At 40.6% G+C, this 14,813-nt stretch overlaps 1 protein-coding gene across 1 annotated transcript in view; it reads right to left on the bottom strand.

Annotated features, from left to right (window-relative positions):
- Positions 1-14,813, bottom strand: part of TGS1 (trimethylguanosine synthase 1) — a 219,883-nt gene that overhangs the window by 149,768 nt on the left and 55,302 nt on the right. The window contains exons 9-10 of the mRNA XM_053715049.1: positions 11,516-11,668; positions 643-786 (exon numbers count right to left, since the gene is read on the bottom strand). Of these exons, the coding sequence (XP_053571024.1) occupies positions 643-786; positions 11,516-11,668 (297 nt within the window). The remainder of the gene's footprint in view (positions 1-642; positions 787-11,515; positions 11,669-14,813) is intronic.

Genomic DNA, 14,813 nt, shown 5'->3' with positions numbered 1-14,813 from the left:
AGCAGATAGCCAAACCAGTACTGAAACAGTTATCAGTAGAGGTAATGGAATATGAGAGTATATCGATCTGAAAAGGGAGGTAGGAGATGAATCTCTACGACCGATAACAGAGAACCTATGAAAAGATTTCCCGCAAGGAAAACCATAGAATTCAATAGGTGATACTCCCTTCACATCCCTCTGACATTCACTGTACTCAGAGGAATCGGGCTTCAAAATGCTGAGAAGCGCATATCAACGTATGAAATCTTAGCACAAACTTACTTCACCACCTCCATAGGAGGCAAAGTTTGTAAAACTGAATTGTGGGTGTGGTGAGGGGTGTATTTATAGGCATTTTGAGGTTTGGGAAACTTTGCCCCTCCTGGTAGGATTGTATATCCCATACGTCACTAGCTCATGGACTCTTGCCAATTACATGAAAGAAATAGGATTTCTTTAGCAGGGCATTTCTAGGCTACTATTTTAAGGCCTATGGATAGAAATATAAAGGATACACAGCAACAATGTGTTATGTCGGCATTAAACAAACATTGAAAGAAAGCTTGCAAATACTTATTTTTTCAGACATGAATACTAAATTTCACCACTGTTGAAAAAAATCGGTACTAGTTATGATAGTTTTAGCTTTAATATACGTACCTCTCTTTCCTGCCTTAGCAAACTGAATAGCATTGCCTCCAACACCACAGAAAGCGTCCACTACTATATCACAGACAAAGCCCCGGCTGACTCTACAAGCAATGTGCTCTGCGATTTTCTCTGGTGTTACGGAAAACCATCCCTCTGCAACAGATACATAAAGAAGTAAGAAAGAATAACTTGGTATTTAAAATAAAAAAAAAAAAAAAGTTTTTTGACTGCAGTTTTCTTCTCCACCAAAAATGTAATTTTTTTTTTTTTTTTACATATTATGGAATAGGTTATAATCTTTACTAAGCGTATGGCGATTTAAGTAGAATTACTACACTAATAGTAAATGCATAATGCTGTGCAGAATGAGAACCTGCAAAAACATTTATCAAAGTTCCAGGTTTAGGCAGTTTAAGGCGTTATATTAAAACTCAAGCAGCAAACAGGACTGAAAGAGAACCACTCCCTGATATGAAGTTTGCTTTTGCTTATATTCTGTGTAAATGTCTAGTCAACTGGTACCAATAATCTGGATTAAATTTGATAGGAGAGAGCAGTGCGAATGCCTGACGCGCGTTTCGCATCTGCTTTGTCAAAAGCCTTTGACAAAGCAGATGCGAAACGCGCGTCAGGCGTCCGCGCTGCTTCTCTCCTCTCCTATCGAATTTAATTATTAATAGTTGGTAACTTAGATAATTGTTGGCTCTTTTTGGGCAAATATATGTAAACCACATGGGAATTTGAAAGCGGTAATATAATTTAGCGCGGTGGCTTATGGTAAACGAATATAGGTAATAATTTTGGAATACAGGCAACCTCTATGTGAGCCGTTTATTATATGTTTTTTCTAGAAGCCATCCGCTGATATTTCTGTTATGGTCTCCGCCTCTATTCCCATACTTTATGTAAATATAGACACTATAAGTTACCAGTTAATATCCAGATTATTGGTACCAATAATTGTTATCTGGAGAATACTCCTACCGGGAGAGTTTGCAGTGCTTTTCTTGACACAATTTTAATATTTTTATTTTTAAAATCCTATTAGTGATACACTTTAGCTTAATTGGTGGCATGGTCCACAACACATTATCTATTTTTTAACTATTCGTTAATAAATGTTATGTTTTAATTAATACACTCTACAAAATACTCCACCTTATCAGTGAATAGGTTATAATCCTCACAAGTGTGCCTCATAATGCTTCTGTTCTCTCTTTGTTAATAAACGTTATGTATATTTGGCATTAGGCACTACCTCCTCCAATACATAGGTTTAATTGGAGAGGGGTTTTAGGATTATCACCTGAATACTCCCACCTCCCCTTTAGGTTATAAGGGACTTCTTTTGCTACAGCAGTATGCCACGTGCACACACATCCTTTACTCATGCATGAGTGCTGGGGATATAATTATGCCATAGGCACAGGTTTGTGAAAGACGCACAAGCAAATTGCTTACTGCCATATCAGCAACCCTTAAAAGCTATGAATGAAGCTGAGATAACTTTACAAAGAAAGCATTTTTGCAAGTGAATATGTCAGAAAATGTTTCTTATTTAAATTCCCTGTAGTGTAATTCAAACCCAACTTTATTTTTATTTATTCAATTTTTATTAAATTTCTCCAAATTAAATACAATACAATAATAATGAGGAAAAATGGGTAGAGTTAAGAACCAAGTTCCAAAAATAAACAAACAAAGGTAAACATAGTCGATGTGCTTGATATAGAAACTTAAACATAAAAGAAAAATGTTGGTACTTGTTAAAAGGCATACAAGTATCACTATTATACAGGCCTAAACATGAAACATGAATCTGTTTACTTTCATCAAATAATTTCTCTTTCATATGAGAAACAAATATGAGCAAAAAGTTAGAAGGATGAAAATGCAAAATAGTAATAGAAGGAAATTAAGGAGAAAGGTGTTGCGGTCTAAAAACAAGAGGGGGGGGGACATCCTCACACAGATGTGGTGCTTGGTGTAGTGTTTGTTTGAGTAGCTGTAGGGGTATCTTGGTTTAGAAATTCTTCCCAATAAAACATGACCAATTGGAATGTGTGCAAAGTGTTTGTTTTAAAAAAAAAAAGCGTATTCTTCCAGAGACAAAATCAAACACACCTTTTTATGTCCCTTTAAGCAAAATACATGATGTATTTTTGTTGTTTTCTCCATTCAAACCAATACATTTACACATCAATGATTCAACTCCTATCACTGTGTTAACTTTCTGTAACATTCAGGAAATGGTATTTAAAGGAACATATGAGACCCAAATAATTTATTTTGTGATTCAGGAAGGAGCATACAATTTAAAAAAAAGTTTCCAATGTACTTCTATTAGTAAATTTGCTTCTTTGTCGAAGAGATACCTAGGTGGTGCTCTTACAAATGGATAATATTCTTGCAAAACTGTTGCCATATAGTGCTCCAGACACGTGCACGCTCCTGAGCTTATGTCCCTGCTTTGCAACAAAAGAAACCAAGAGAATGCAGAAAATTTGATAATAGAAGTAAATTAGAAAATTGCATGCTCAATTTTAATAATGAAAGAAAAAAATGGGGTTTTATTTCCCTTTAATGTAGCTACAATAGGAGTGTTAGAAATGGTTTAAACGGGATCTTTTTCAATTAGCCAATGAACACATATTAGAAAGGGATACCGAAATATTTACTGCATTCATTGTAACTATTTCAGAACCATGTGCCCAGCAGGGCAGCTACAGTTTAAGTTAGAACAAAGCTTCTGTTTAAATTTTAATTTTCAAAGTTGCATAACTTCAAAACAAAAAATGTAATTGTGGAATCTGATTACGAAGTCCTTGATCCAAGATCTTTTCTTCATGTTTTTCTAATCTGCCTTTTACTTAACTATTGTTATGTTATGTAATATTTTTTAATAAAAGCACTTAAAGGGATACTGAACCCAAATTTTTTCTTTCGTGATTCAGATAGAGCATGCAATTTTAAGCAACTTTCTAATTTACTTCTATTATCAATTTTTCTTCGTTCTCTTGATATCTTTATTTGAAAAAGAAGGCATCTAAGCTAAGAAGCCAGCAAATTTGTGGTTCAGAACCATGGACAGCATTTGTTTATTGGTGCTGTCCAATCAGCAAGGACAACACAGGTTGTTCACCAAAAATGGGACGGAATCTAAATGTAAATTCTTGCTTTTCAAACAAACATATCAAGAGAATGAAGAAAATTTGATAATAGGAGTACATTAGAAAGTTGCTTAAAATTGCATGCTCTATCTGAATCACAAAAGAAAAAAATTGGGTACAGTGTCCCTTTAATTAAAAAGGTTTTTGCACAGTTGGTAAAATGAAGATTTCTAAAATAAATGTAATGAAAATTGTACTTATTTTAATATTTATTTTATGTTAATATATACCTGTATATTAAAATAGTATGCAGTAAAAAAAAAAAAATTTGGCTGAAAATGTAGCAGTTGTTAATAGTGCTTTTGAAACGCTAGGGTTGACTATTGAAACAAATAAAGGGCACTTTAATTCATGACGTATAATATACTTCATGCAGAAAGTGCCTTTATTCGTTTAAATCGTTTTTAGCTGCTACAGCAGCCCACGCCAAACCGAATTTACCGCACAAAACATTTTTGGCCGAGGGCTGCCGTAGCAGCTAAGAACGGCGAACGATTGAAATGAATAAAGGCACTTTCTGCATGAAGTATTTTATACTTCATGAATGAAAGTGCCCTTTATTTGTTTCAACAGTCAACCCTAGCGTTTCAAAAACGCTATGGTTGACTTTCACTTTAATATAGCAAAAAAAGTGCTGCTTTTCAGAAAAATGTAATTGACTTGGGATTTGTGGTCAGTTTTACAGCTGAATGTATTCTTATGAAATTTAGAATGCTGATAGCTTTTGACTTGATCTAATTCCCCTTGATAGTCTGACGATTATAACTTATTTAAAATTTTATTTAAAGGGACATTCCGGTCAAAATTTAAATGCACATAGATAAATTACATCTTTGAATAGAAACATATTTGCAATATACATGTTTTGGCAAAAATGCTTCTAGTAAAAGTTATCACTGTTTTAGTGTTAACATTTTTTTCTGCATGTGCACAAGGCATAGTTAGTCATTCTCAGAGCACCAGTATTTTAAATACTACAGCTGATCAGAGTGCCAGTGGGGCTTGTATCATGTCAGCAATTAAATTGAGTCATTGCCAGATGATACAAGCACCTTAGGCTCTGTGGTGCTGTGTTTAAAATGCTAGTGCACGGTGCATACTTAAAGTGATCGTAGATCCTAGCGTTTGTGAAACGCTAGGATTTACCATTGGACCAAATAAAGGGGACTTTCATTGATGAAGTATAAAATACTTCATGATGAAAGCTCCTTTATTTGTTCCAAGCGATCGCTGTTCTGAGCTGCTAAGGCAGTCCACCGGCAGAACGCTATTTTCCCTATTTGGCTGAGAGGTGAAGTTTCCACCTCTTAGCCAACAGCTTTGCGGGAATTCCGACGAGTAAGCAGCAGAAGATAATAAATCTGCAAAAAGTATGGACTACTACAGGATCGTTTAAATCCTTCACACCTACATTGTCTATTTTTTGCAAAAGGTATCTAGACTCTTATTTCAGCATTTTGTGCTCTGCAATCTGGTTTTCTTTACTGACAATATGGAGTTCTCTTGCCAAACACAGAACTACTCTTTAAAACCGGATACCCCACAGCACAGTCTGGCTTTTCATCCACATGCAGGAGTACTAGTGATTTTATCCATTGTTTTGAGACAATTAAAGGAACGACTTATCTAAACGGATTGAAAGTGTGTATTTCAAGGCAAGGAAGTCACCATACTCCACAGAGGCGGATGTAACCATACTCCAGGAGGTCGATAGAAATATAAAGAAATATCACCTTTACCACAGATAGGGATAAATGTCCCCTCCGTGTGCCATCAATACCTCACGTTTGAGGTCGTAATAGGTGAGCAAGTTTTCAATGACATGTTTCATATTAAGATTGATACTTGTTAGTATACTACACCATAAGCCTTTGCATTCTCTTTTTATTCTCTCCCTTCTCTGGGCGCTGTATCTGGCCTACATCAGGAGAGACTTTTGTGCATATAAACTATTTAAATTATACACAGTGCAACGAGAGAAAGAGAGAGATTTATTAATATATGAGATAAAACAGAATTTATGTTTACCTGATAAATTACTTTCTCCAACGGTGTGTCCGGTCCACGGCGTCATCCTTACTTGTGGGATATTCTCTTCCCCAACAGGAAATGGCAAAGAGCCCAGCAAAGCTGGTCACATGATCCCTCCTAGGCTCCGCCTTCCCCAGTCATTCGACCGACGTAAAGGAGGAATATTTGCATAGGAGAAATCATATGATACCGTGGTGACTGTAGTTAAAGAAAATAAATTGTCAGACCTGATTAAAAAACCAGGGCGGGCCGTGGACCGGACACACCGTTGGAGAAAGTAATTTATCAGGTAAACATAAATTCTGTTTTCTCCAACATAGGTGTGTCCGGTCCACGGCGTCATCCTTACTTGTGGGAACCAATACCAAAGCTTTAGGACACGGATGAAGGGAGGGAGCAAATCAGGTCACCTAGATGGAAGGCACCACGGCTTGCAAAACCTTTCTCCCAAAAATAGCCTCAGAAGAAGCAAAAGTATCAAATTTGTAAAATTTAGTAAAAGTGTGCAGTGAAGACCAAGTCGCTGCCTTACATATCTGATCAACAGAAGCCTCGTTCTTGAAGGCCCATGTGGAAGCCACAGCCCTAGTGGAATGAGCTGTGATTCTTTCAGGAGGCTGCCGTCCGGCAGTCTCGTAAGCCAATCTGATGATGCTTTTAAGCCAAAAGGAGAGAGAGGTAGAAGTTGCTTTTTGACCTCTCCTTTTACCAGAAAAAACAACAAACAAGGAAGATGTTTGTCTAAAATCCTTTGTAGCATCTAAATATATCAACGGAATGTAAGGGTTCAAACGGAACCCCCTGAAGAACTGAAAGAACTAAATTGAGACTCCAAGGAGGAGTCAAAGGTTTGTAAACAGGCTTGATTCTAACCAGAGCCTGAACAAAGGCTTGAACATCTGGCACAGCTGCCAGCTTTTTGTGAAGTAACACAGATAAGGCAGAAATCTGTCCCTTCAAAGAACTTGCAGATAATCCTTTCTCCAAACCTTCTTGAAGAAAGGATAGAATCTTAGGAATTTTTATCTTGTCCCAAGGGAATCCTTTAGATTCACACCAACAGATATATTTTTTCCATATTTTGTGGTAGATTTTTCTAGTTACAGGCTTTCTGGCCTGAACAAGAGTATCAATGACAGAATCTGAGAACCCTCCCTTTGATAAGATCAAGCGTTCAATCTCCAGGCAGTCAGTTGGAGTGAGACCAGATTCGGATGTTCGAACGGACCTTGAACAAGAAGGTCCCGTCTCAAAGGTAGCTTCCATGGTGGAGCCGATGACATATTCACCAGGTCTGCATACCAAGTCCTGCGTGGCCACGCAGGAGCTATCAAGATCACCGATGCCCTCTCCTGATTGATCCTGGCTACCAGCCTGGGGATGAGAGGAAACGGCGGGAATACATAAGCTAGTTTGAAGGTCCAAGGTGCTACTAGTGCATCTACTAGAGTCGCCTTGGGATCCCTGGATCTGGACCCGTAGCAAGGAACCTTGAAGTTCTGACGAGAGGCCATCAGATCCATGTCTGGAATGCCCCACAACTGAGTAATTTGGGCAAAGATTTCCGGATGGAGTTCCCACTCCCCCGGATGAAATGTCTGACGACTCAGAAAATCCACATCCCAATTTTCCACTCCTGGGATGTGGATTGCAGACAAGTGGCAGGAGTGAGTCTCCGCCCATTGAATGATTTTGGTCACTTCTTCCATCGCCAGGGAACTCCTTGTTCCCCCCTGATGGTTGATGTACGCAACAGTCGTCATGTTGTCTGATTGAAACCGTATGAATTTGGCCTTTGCTAGCTGAGGCCAAGCCTTGAGAGCATTGAATATCGCTCTCAGTTCCAGAATATTTATCGGGAGAAGAGATTCTTCCCGAGACCAAAGACCCTGAGCTTTCAGGGGTCCCCAGACCGCGCCCCAGCCCACCAGACTGGCGTCGGTCGTGACAATGACCCACTCTGGTCTGCGGAAGCTCATCCCCTGTGACAGGTTGTCCAGGGACAGCCACCAACGGAGTGAATCTCTGGTCCTCTGATCTACTTGTATCGTCGGAGACAAGTCTGTATAATCCCCATTCCACTGACTGAGCATGCACAGTTGTAATGGTCTTAGATGAATTCGCGCAAAAGGAACTATGTCCATTGCCGCTACCATCAAACCTATTACTTCCATGCACTGCGCTATGTAAGGAAGAGGAACAGAATGAAGTACTTGACAAGAGTTTAGAAGTTTTGATTTTCTGGCCTCTGTCAGAAAAATCCTCATTTCTAAGGAGTCTATTATTGTTCCCAAGAAGGGAACCCTTGTTGACGGAGATAGAGAACTTTTTTCTACGTTCACTTTCCACCCGTGAGATCTGAGAAAGGCCAGGACAATGTCCGTGTGAGCCTTTGCTTGTGGAAGGGACGGTGCTTGAATCAGAATGTCGTCCAAGTAAGGTACTACTGCAATGCCCCTTGGTCTTAGCACCGCTAGAAGGGACCCTAGTACCTTTGTGAAAATTCTTGGAGCAGTGGCTAATCCGAACGGAAGTGCCACAAACTGGTAATGCTTGTCCAGGAATGCGAACCTTAGGAACCGATGATGTTCCTTGTGGATAGGAATATGTAGATACGCATCCTTTAAATCCACCGTGGTCATGAATTGACCTTCCTGGATGGAAGGAAGAATTGTTCGAATGGTTTCCATTTTGAACGATGGAACCTTGAGAAACTTGTTTAGGATCTTGAGATCTAAGATTGGTCTGAATGTTCCCTCTTTTTTGGGAACTACGAACAGATTGGAGTAGAACCCCATCCCTTGTTCTCCTAATGGAACAGGATGAATCACTCCCATTTTTAACAGGTCTTCTACACAATGTAAGAATGCCTGTTTTTTTATGTGGTCTGAAGACAATTGAGACCTGTGGAACCTCCCTCTTGGGGGAAGCCCCTTGAATTCCAGAAGATAACCTTGGGAGACTATTTCTAGCGCCCAAGGATCCAGAACATCTCTTGCCCAAGCCTGAGCGAAGAGAGAGAGTCTGCCCCCCACCAGATCCGGTCCCGGATCGGGGGCCAACATCTCATGCTGTCTTGGTAGCAGTGGCAGGTTTCTTGGCCTGCTTTCCTTTGTTCCAGCCTTGCATTGGCCTCCAGGCTGGCTTGGCTTGAGAAGTATTACCCTCTTGCTTAGAGGACGTAGCACTTGGGGCTGGTCCGTTTCTGCGAAAGGGACGAAAATTAGGTTTATTTTTGGCCTTGAAAGACCTATCCTGAGGAAGGGCGTGGCCCTTGCCCCCAGTGATATCAGAAATAATCTCTTTCAAGTCAGGGCCAAACAGCGTTTTCCCCTTGAAAGGAATGTTAAGCAATTTGTTCTTGGAAGACGCATCCGCTGACCAAGATTTTAGCCAAAGTGCTCTGCGCGCCACAATAGCAAACCCAGAATTTTTCGCCGCTAATCTAGCCAATTGCAAAGTGGCGTCTAGGGTGAAAGAGTTAGCCAATTTGAGAGCATGAATTCTGTCCAAAATCTCCTCATAAGAAGAATCTTTATTGAGCGCCTTTTCTAGTTCATCGAACCAGAAACACGCTGCTGTAGTGACAGGAACAATGCATGAAATTGGTTGTAGAAGGTAACCTTGCTGAACAAACATCATTTTAAGCAAACCCTCTAATTTTTTATCCATAGGATCTTTGAAAGCACAACTATCTTCTATGGGTATAGTGGTGCGTTTGTTTAGAGTAGAAACCGCCCCCTCGACCTTGGGGACTGTCTGCCATAAGTCCTTTCTGGGGTCGACCATAGGAAACAATTTCTTAAATATAGGGGGAGGGACGAAAGGTATGCCGGGCCTTTCCCATTCTTTATTTACAATGTCCGCCACCCGCTTGGGTATAGGAAAAGCTTCGGGGGGCCCCGGGACCTCTAGGAACTTGTCCATTTTACATAATTTCTCTGGAATGACCAAATTCTCACAATCATCCAGAGTAGATAACACCTCCTTAAGCAGGGCGCGGAGATGTTCCAATTTAAATTTAAATGTAATCACATCAGGTTCAGCTTGTTGAGAAATTTTCCCTGAATCTGAAATTTCTCCCTCAGACAAAACCTCCCTGGCCCCCTCAGACTGGTGTAGGGGCACTTCAGAACCAATATCATCAGCGTCCTCATGCTCTTCAGTATTTTCTAAAACAGAGCAGTCGCGCTTTCGCTGATAAGTGGGCATTTTGGCTAAAATGTTTTTGATAGAATTATCCATTACAACCGTTAATTGTTGCATAGTAAGGAGTATTGGCGCACTAGATGTACTAGGGGCCTCCTGTGTGGGCAAGACTGGTGTAGACGAAGGAGGGGATGATGCAGTACCATGCTTACTCCCCTCACTTGAGGAATCATCTTGGGCATCATTTTCTCTAAATTTTGTGTCACATAAATCACATCTATTTAAATGAGAAGGAACCTTGGCTTCCCCACATACAGAACACAGTCTATCTGGTAGTTCAGACATGTTAAACAGGCATAAACTTGATAACAAAGTACAAAAAACGTTTTAAAATAAAACCGTTACTGTCACTTTAAATTTTAAACTGAACACACTTTATTACTGCAAATGTGAAAAAGTATGAAGGAATTGTTCAAAATTCACCAAAATTTCACCACAGTGTCTTAAAGCCTTAAAAGTATTGCACACCAAATTTGAAAGCTTTAACTCTTAAAATAACGGAACCGGAGCCGTTTTTATATTTAACCCCTTTACAGTCCCTGGTATCTGCTTTGCTGAGACCCAACCAAGCCCAAAGGGGAATACGATACCAAATGACGCCTTCAGAAAGTCTTTTCTGTGTATCAGAGCTCCTCACACATGCATCTGCATGTCATGCTTCCTAAAAACAAGTGCGCAATAGAGGCGCGAAAATGAGGCTCTGCCTATGATTAGGGAAAGCCCCTAGAGGATAAGGTGTCCAATACAGTGCCTGCCGGTTATTTTACATAATTCCCAAGAATAAAATAATTCCTCAAAGCTATGAAGTATAAAATATGTTTATATATCAATCGTTTTAGCCCAGAAAATGTCTACAGTCTTAAAAGCCCTTGTGAAGCCCTTTTTTTTTCTTATGTAATAAAAATGGCTTACCGGATCCCATAGGGAAAATGACAGCTTCCAGCATTACATCGTCTTGTTAGAAATGTGTCATACCTCAAGCAGCAAAAGTCTGCTCACTGTTTCCCCCAACTGAAGTTAATTCCTCTCAACAGTCCTGTGTGGAAACAGCCATCGATTTTAGTAACGGTTGCTAAAATCATTTTCCTCTTACAAACAGAAATCTTCATCACCTTTCTGTTTCAGAGTAAATAGTACATACCAGCACTATTTTAAAATAACAAACTCTTGATTGAATAATAAAAACTACAGTTAAACACTAAAAAACTCTAAGCCATCTCCGTGGAGATGTTGCCTGTACAACGGCAAAGAGAATGACTGGGGAAGGCGGAGCCTAGGAGGGATCATGTGACCAGCTTTGCTGGGCTCTTTACCATTTCCTGTTGGGGAAGAGAATATCCCACAAGTAAGGATGACGCCGTGGACCGGACACACCTATGTTGGAGAAAAGAAAAACATTTTCACATCTGTGTAACTTTTTATTATATCCAGTGTATATTTTTATGCACAGGAAAGAAACCGAGCACACTTACCTTCGTCAAGCTTAATTCCTTCATCAAAGCGAGAAAACAGTCTGTAACGCTGTGCCCAATACTTTGCCAAGTGAGGAATGTCAGCAAAGTCAGGCGGTAATGGCTGCATTTTTCTTTTATTCCTCTTTTTATTCTTCTTGCATTTATTTTCACCTGCAATACAGTAGACTAATAAAATTGATTTTACTTTGTAACCAGAGATGCACTAGTCCTTGATCAGTGTGTGTGTGTGTATTAGGGCTGCAACTAACGATTATTTTCATAATCGATTAATCGGACAATTATTTTTTCGATTAATCGACTAATCGGAGAAAAAAAAATCCACATACTGAGTGTTTCAAAAACGGTAGAACTAGAAAGAGGTAGATTATCACGGTTTATACCATTCTGTTATTCAATCTTTCAGAAACTTTGCATTGAAATGCAAAAATTACAACATTACCACATGCTCCTTGTTGAGGCTGGGTTTCTGTTTGCAAACTATTTTGAGGTGCTCAGATGGTGTTGAGGGGCCTGAGGTGCATAAGTAGGCTTTTCCCAATTTCATCGAGGTGGTATATTTATTTTGTTAACTCTCCACCAATGCAAGAGGCCTCTTAACAAAGTAAGCCTGGACTTCATTCTAACATAAAAATATCTTGACTATCTATATGCAATGGTGAATAACCAGCTATAAAGGTTAGGGAAAAAATGTCTAGTCCCCTCTTAAAAACAGAATTTATGTTTACCTGATAAATTACTTTCTCCAACGGTGTGTCCGGTCCACGGCGTCATCCTTACTTGTGGGATATTCTCTTCCCCAACAGGAAATGGCAAAGAGCCCAGCAAAGCTGGTCACATGATCCCTCCTAGGCTCCGCCTACCCCAGTCATTCGACCGACGTTAAGGAGGAATATTTGCATAGGAGAAACCATATGTTACCGTGGTGACTGTAGTTAAAGAAAATAAATTATCAGACCTGATTAAAAAAACCAGGGCGGGCCGTGGACCGGACACACCGTTGGAGAAAGTAATTTATCAGGTAAACATAAATTCTGTTTTCTCCAACATAGGTGTGTCCGGTCCACGGCGTCATCCTTACTTGTGGGAACCAATACCAAAGCTTTAGGACACGGATGAAGGGAGGGAGCAAATCAGGTCACCTAAATGGAAGGCACCACGGCTTGCAAAACCTTTCTCCCAAAAATAGCCTCAGAAGAAGCAAAAGTATCAAATTTGTAAAATTTAGAAAAAGTGTGCAGTGAAGACCAAGTCGCTGCCTTACATATCTGATCAACAGAAGCCTCGTTCTTGAAGGCCCATGTGGAAGCCACAGCCCTAGTGGAGTGAGCTGTGATTCTTTCAGGAGGCTGCCGTCCGGCAGTCTCATAAGCCAATCGGATAATGCTTTTAATCCAAAAGGAGAGAGAGGTAGAAGTTGCTTTTTGACCTCTCCGTTTACCAGAATAAACAACAAACAAAGACAAAGTTTGTCTGAAATCCTTAGTAGCTGCTAAGTAAAATTTGAGAGCACGAACTACATCCAAGTTGTGCAACAAACGTTCCTTCTTTGAAACTGGATTAGGACACAAAGAAGGCACAACTATCTCCTGGTTAATGTTTTTGTTAGAAACAACTTTTGGAAGAAAACCAGGTTTAGTACTCAAAACCACCTTATCTGCATGGAACACCAGATAAGGAGAAGAACACTGCAGAGCAGATAATTCTGAAACTCTTCTAGCAGAAGAAATTGCAACCAAAAACAAAACTTTCCAAGATAATAACTTAATATCAACGGAATGTAAGGGTTCAAACGGAACCCCCTGAAGAACTGAAAGAACTAGGTTGAGACTCCAAGGAGGAGTCAAAATTTTGTAAACAGGCTTGATTCTAACCAGAGCCTGAACAAAGGCTAGAACATCTGGCACAGCTGCCAGCTTTTTGTGAAGTAACACAGACAAGGCAGAAATCTGTCCCATCAAGGAACTTGCAGATAATCCTTTTTCCAATCCTTCTCGAAGGAAGAATAGACTCTTAGGAATCTTAACCTTGTCCCAAGGGAATCCTGCAGATTCACACCAACAGATATACCAAATTATGTGGTAATTTTTCTGGTTACAGGCTTTCAGGCCTGAACAAGAGTATTAATAACAGAATCTGAGAACCCTCGCTTTGATAAGATCAAGCGTTCAATCTCCAAGCAGTCAGCTGGAGTGGGTCGAACGGACCTAGAACAAGAAGGTCTCGTCTCAAAGGTAGCTTCCATGGTGGAGCCGATGACATATTCACCAGATCTGCATACCAAGTCCTGCGTGGCCACGCAGGAGCTATCAAAATCACCGACGCCCTCTCCTGATTGATCCTGGCTACCAGCCTGGGGATGAGAGGAAACGGCGGGAACACATAAGCTAGTTTGAAGGTCCAAGGTGCTACTAGTGCATCCACTAGAGCCGCCTTGGGATCCCTGGATCTGTACCCGTAGTAAGGAACTCTGAAGTTCTGACGAGAGGCCATCAGATCCATGTCTGGAATGCCCCACGGTTGAGTGACTTGGGCAAAGATTTCCGGATGGAGTTCCCACTCCCCCGGATGCAATGTCTGACGACTCAGAAAATCCGCTTCCCAATTTTCCACTCCTGGGATGTGGATAGCAGACAGGTGGCAGGAGTGAGACTCCGCCCATAGAATGATTTTGGTCACTTCTTCCATCGCTAGGGAACTCCTTGTTCCCCCCTGATGGTTGATGTATGAACTTGGCCCTCGCTAGCTGAGGCCAAGCTTTGAGAGCATTGAATATCGCTCTCAGTTCCAGAATATTTATCGGTAGAAGAGATTCTACCCGAGACCAAAGACCCTGAGCTTTCAGGGATCCCCAGACCGCGCCCCAGCCCATCAGACTGGCGTCGGTCGTGACAATGACCCACTCTGGTCTGCGGAAGGTCATCCCTTGTGACAGGTTGTCCAGGGACAGCCACCAACGGAATGAGTCTCTGGTCCTCTGATTTACTTGTATCTTCGGAGACAAGTCTGAATAGTCCCCATTCCACTGACTGAGCATGAACAGTTGTAATGGTCTTAGATGAATGCGCACAAAAGGAACTATGTCCATTGCCGCTACCATCAAACCTATCACTTCCATGCACTGCGCTATGGAAGGAAGAGGAACGGAATGAAGTATCCGACAAGAGTCTAGAAGTTTTGTTTTCCTGGCTTCTGTCAGAAAAATCCTCATTTCTAAGGAGTCTATTATAGTTCCCAAGAAGGGAACCCTCGTTGACGGAGATAGAGAACTCTTTTCCACGTTCACTTTCCATCCGTG

Source organism: Bombina bombina, chromosome 5, assembly GCF_027579735.1.
Source record: "Bombina bombina isolate aBomBom1 chromosome 5, aBomBom1.pri, whole genome shotgun sequence".
Lineage (NCBI taxonomy): Eukaryota > Metazoa > Chordata > Amphibia > Anura > Bombinatoridae > Bombina > Bombina bombina.
This window is presented reverse-complemented; position numbering and strand designations above follow the sequence as displayed.